The 5,134-nt window shown below is 37.5% G+C and overlaps 1 protein-coding gene across 1 annotated transcript; it reads left to right on the top strand.

Annotated features, from left to right (window-relative positions):
• The first annotated feature begins 228 nt into the window (after positions 1–228).
• Positions 229–3,509, top strand: LOC140233826 (echinoidin-like). The gene is made up of 3 exons (XM_072313917.1): positions 229–347; positions 1,537–1,705; positions 3,270–3,509. The coding sequence occupies exons 1-3, from the start codon at positions 229–231 to the stop codon at positions 3,507–3,509; spliced, it is 528 nt and encodes a 175-aa protein (XP_072170018.1).
• The last annotated feature ends 1,625 nt before the right edge of the window (positions 3,510–5,134 follow it).

Raw genomic sequence — 5,134 nt, 5'->3', positions numbered from 1 at the left:
TTTAAGGGGAGACTAATTTCATGAAAATATCTTGACCCATTTCCAAGATAAGGACAGAAAAAGTGAAATCATTGTGTAGTTGTATTTTACTAACCAATGCGATCAAATGTCAGAGAGTGTCTTTATATAGCAGGGCTGACTTCAGGAATTTTTCATGTTCTCCAAGGAGGTACGAAGCAAGCTTGTTAATACCACTTCCAGTGATTCCGAATGACTGCTATATCAACAATGTACGCAGTCGCTGCTCTTACCCTTCTTCTCTTGGGAACGGTGGCCGAAGCGACCGAGGTGGCTGCTGGCTCTCGATGCCCACCACTCTGGACCGGCTTCAAAGGCAACTGCTACAGGTACTGCCCTGCAATTTTCTTTCGTCTCACCCCCTACTTTGAAATCTGTCTCTTTCTTACTTCATTAAAAACCATCTCGCAAATTTCATCAGTTCTTGAGTTTTCTTAGGAGATTAAGCTTAGATTATAACCTTTATGACCCCTATATGACCTTTGACCTTTCATCTCATGACCCCTAAACTTATTCTGTAATTGACGTCATAATTCTTTCATCCGTTCTCAAGTTATCTTGTACACAAATAGATAGACAGACAGACAGACAGACAGACAGAGACAGACAAATGACAAAGTAATAATTATGGAACCGAAAACAATCTTCGCCGGCAGTAGGTTTCACCTATGAAGATGATATTATGCTGGCACGACTGGGGGATATTTATTAGCCGTATCAGGTAGGTAAGAGTATTCCTTGGTCGTACCAGGATGTCAACATTAAGCCGTGTGCTGAAATGCTTTAGTGTCGCAACATGGAGTTGAATCTCCAGGCTGCCAGATTAGATTTACAGACAGAAAATTTAGGTCTTAAACATTGTGAAAATGATGCACATAATGGATAGGATAGGTACCTTGATTTTGTTGTAGCGGTTACTCCCATTACGGCTCAACATCTCTCCCTTAATTCACTTGCGTACAGTGCACTCTCGTTATAATGAACACGCTTATATCGAAATTCAGGTTACAACGAAGTAAAAATTCAGGCGGCAACATTATGCACTCTGTGTATCCTTATTGTTTATTTGTTCGGTTATAACGAAAGAAAACTGCCGGTCCCGAGGACTAGTTCGTTACAACGCGAGTCCACTGTATCAGAAAGTTTTTTTTTTTTTTTTTTTTTTTCATTGGCGAAACATAGTATAAACGACTTTCATTTGATTTCATCTCCATTCATTCCTGACAAAGTGGGTTTCATTGGTGCTTGTCATGGTGATGACAAAGTTTACTTTTAATTGTCACGTTTAAATCTCTTTTATTGCTCTTCCTGCTTTAAGCATAAATCTCTAGGTCATCGCTAAAAGGTGAGATAAGGAGGAAGGAAAATTATTTGTATTTTCATTTGCAAGATTGAATTTTTCTTTAAATTCACCCTTAAGTCTTTGACAATACATGGGATTGATATAAAGGTCACTAACCATTTTATGAGAAAATGATTCACGTAACAATATCAGCTTCCCATTTCTTCCATTGTCAGATATTTCAACAGACTCAACCAGTGGTATAATAGCGAGCTGTTTTGTCGAAGTTTCAGTGTACCTCCCAGCGGGTCAGGACAGGGGGCTTTTGGCCATCTCGTGTCCATCCATTCACGAGAGGAACAGGATTTCGTCTGCCAGCTCTTCAGAACAAGCTCAGAGTATCAGGTAATACATGCACACATTATTGATACATTACTATACTGTCGGCAATTACAAAGGAATGAATAGGACCAGGCGGATATTATGCGGTGGATATGCAGGCCTTCTGCTAGATAAGGTATTTCGGCGTTTGCCAAGTAACTCCTTTGTTTGTTCCTTATATACTTTCAGTGTATTACCACAGCAAAAGTAATGTTTGTAGACATTGATCATCCTTATCAAGAATAGATAGCATTTACGAAGAGCCCCAACTCAATTTAGTCTTATGAAAAATAGGCAAAAATCAAAATTCCGAATTAAACATAATTGATATTGATGAACCTGAAATGTGTAATGGTTCTTTGTTTAACCCTAAAAGGGCAGGGGGCGGAATCCGCCCCCCCCCCCCCCCCTCGACGTTTCTCGCTATCATTATTCTGTAACGCGAGAAGGCCTCGTCGCGAGGCTTCTTGACTTTATTTGTTCAAGTCTCGCGCAACTTGTGAGACCAACTTTGCAACGTCCGGCATACTTTAGCGAAGCCACGCCCATATTTGTAATGGAATGTCGCCCCAAAACGGGCACAATTTTGTGATTTTGTGTGCATTTCCTATGGAAAACAGTGCTCTGTCATGAAAGTCATAAAAACCTGATTTTTTTTTTTTACAATTAATCACTTTCATTGATTAATTTTGTGCTAATTATTATGGTAGAAAAGTGGTCAGTGACAATTTCCAATGAAAAAACAAAGAAAAAAACAAAAGTTGAAAAACATAGAAATACATAAGAAATTCTAAAAACAATAAAATACATAAGAATTGAAATTAGTTTTGGAAGTTTTTGTGATGTACAATTGTGTGATATGTTAAAACAGATTTACAGATCAAAAATTAGACTCTCAATGCTTTTGTAGGCTAAAATATGATCTTGAGCCTAATTTGCATAATTACTTAATCAAAATTAGAAATTGATTGTTTCAAAAAAAAAAATCTTATGACACAATCTTGTTTATTATGACGTGGGTCTCGCGCATGCAAAATTTCAACGTGATCGCACCACCGATGGCCGAGATCTCGGGGGGGGGGGGGGGGGCGGCGGAATCCACCCCCCCCCCCTCCCCCGGACTGAGCATAGCCAAAAAGCCCTGCCCTTTTAGGGTTGAGGGATCATTTCCAATAAGCCTCATTGTGTGTTTTCAATTTTGTGATCCCTCCATTCAAGATATATAGGCCCTATACATTGTAACATGACAATTGTATTTTGAATTTTGTAAGTAGGCCTATTATGATTTCAAATGGAAATGAATGAATGAATGAATGAATGAATGAATGAATGAATGAACAGTAGTTCAAATTGGCATTATAGGGAAACCGTTACGACCAGTTTTTATTCATATCAAGTATCGATGTTCATTCCTTCATGGTCAATAGGTCTTTGCCAGTTTTGATTCCCGTTAAAATGAACACATGCGCATAAATCATGTTATACAAAACCCCCCTCTATTTTTCTTTTGGTGACATCCATCATGAATCCCGTTCTCTCCATAACTGACACAGCTCCTTTTTAAATCTCTTACCACATTGTACCACAGGCAGATAAAAATATGTGGATAGGGTTAAAAGACTTTCGCGACGAAGGCAACTTCACCTGGAGCGACGGCACGAAATTTGATTACACCGACTGGTCAGTCGGCAGCTCCGATGGGACCAATGCTGGGGGCGATAACTGCGTGGCTGTGAAGCGTGGAACTCTCGAGAAAAATTGGAATGTCGTTCCTTGCGGGGAGAGCAGAAATGTTGAACACATCGTCTGCAAGTTACCTATGTGGTAGATTGCTCAAACAAATCAAAATAGTCGAGACACTGTTTGGCATTGTGGTGGCTTAACCTTCACATAACGTCACTTTGCTGCCTGATAATTTGTAGAATGATGTCCAAATGGCTGGGAAATATCTAATACTCTCCATGCGTCAAAATTAATATGACTATGGGAAATTCTGAATGAGTGGAAATCCTGTCATTGACTGGTTTTACTTTCTCTGTTTTGAATGACTTAATAATCATTTAATACTTTGCATACCTTTTTTATTTTTTCCTTAACGCAAACTCAGATATACCATTTTTTGTTTATATATGTTTTAGTCAATTATTTATTTATTTAGGTGACTATTATTATTACTATTACATTTCTGTTTTGATAAGCTGGAAACAGTGTGAAATAGTGCCACCAACCCTCTATACTCGACACCGGAACAGGAACGATTTTAATTCTTTGAATTTTAGTTAAGTCCGTCTTGTTTTTGTGAGTATTAGTCTTTGTCGGTATCAAACTTCAATACTGCATTTATATAGCTTTAGATTGCATGTTAGTTTTGTGAGATTAGTGGATAGATATCATGCTTGAAAACTGAAGTAATAGCTGATGCCTTTACGAAAGAGGGGGACTCGGCGTTTTACTTGAAAAGATTGACATAGATGTCGCAACATTCATTAAAGGTCCTGTTTACCTCAGGGAGCAGTGATTCAAAAATTTTTCAAGATATCACTTTTAATGCATATGTGTAGGTCAGTTGCATCACAAAACTATACCATATAAAATTTTTGCAATAAAGCCCAAACATAAGGAGATGTCATTATTATTTTTTATCAAACTAAAACTGTATTACGGTTTAGTCTGGAAACATTCTTATTATAGCTATTGTTCACAATTTGTATAATTAGCAATACTTAAAGGGATTGTATAGTTTTGGTTGAGACTTAACTTCAGGTTTTTATCATTTCTTGGTGAGATAGTGTAAAATCTCTTAGGAAATATGAAAGAGCATGTAATTCCATGGGGATTTCAACATTTATTTGATGAAAATTGATTTTGAAATGGCTGAGATATCTAAAACAGAGCGATCCTAATAAAGTGTGGGACCCACATTTTATTACGATCGTTTTGTTTTGCTTTGTTTTTGGATGTTTCAGCTATTCCAAACCCGATTTTCATCAAATAAACTTTAGATTCCTCTTAAAATGGTATGCTCTGTACTATTTCATTAAGTGTTTTCTTGGTATCTCGCAAATAGTTAAAGCCCAATTTTCATCTCCACCAATACTGTACCATCCCTTTAACATTGACTCTACTGGTTCAAATTTTTACATTGGTTGTTTCTATCCATAACTCACATTTTAGAACTATTTTGAATCATGAATGTTCGGTTTTTGTTTCATCATCTGCAAATGGTAAATTATGGCTATAAAAGTTTCTCGGACTGATTCTAGACGAAAGTAGATAGGTAGGTTCCCAACTTGGTATAACTCTGTTGTTATTTCACGGACAACGTGTACATCTTGTCACAATGAATAAACAGATGCATGGGAACGAAAATGACGCAAAAACAATGACTCGCTGACCAATTTGTATTTTCCATCATGTTTGCGCGGTGTTTCACCTCCACACGAGATTGTCTAC

This window comes from Diadema setosum, chromosome 10 (assembly GCF_964275005.1).
Source record: "Diadema setosum chromosome 10, eeDiaSeto1, whole genome shotgun sequence".
In the NCBI taxonomy this organism is placed as follows: Eukaryota; Metazoa; Echinodermata; class Echinoidea; order Diadematoida; family Diadematidae; genus Diadema; species Diadema setosum.
The sequence above is the reverse complement of the archived record's forward strand: the minus strand, read 5'-3'. Positions and strand labels throughout refer to the sequence as shown.

What these genes read in the sequence shown, in the direction of transcription:
- LOC140233826 (XM_072313917.1), top strand. Translation starts at nt 229, where the DNA reads ATGTACGCAGTCGCTGCTCTTACCCTTCTTCTCTTGGGAACGGTGGCC. An exon ending in TTCAAAGGCAACTGCTACAG is followed by an intron (nt 348 to 1,536) that starts GTACTGCCCTGC and finishes TTCCATTGTCAG; the next exon opens with ATATTTCAACAGACTCAACC. An exon ending in GAACAAGCTCAGAGTATCAG is followed by an intron (nt 1,706 to 3,269) that starts GTAATACATGCA and finishes ATTGTACCACAG; the next exon opens with GCAGATAAAAATATGTGGAT.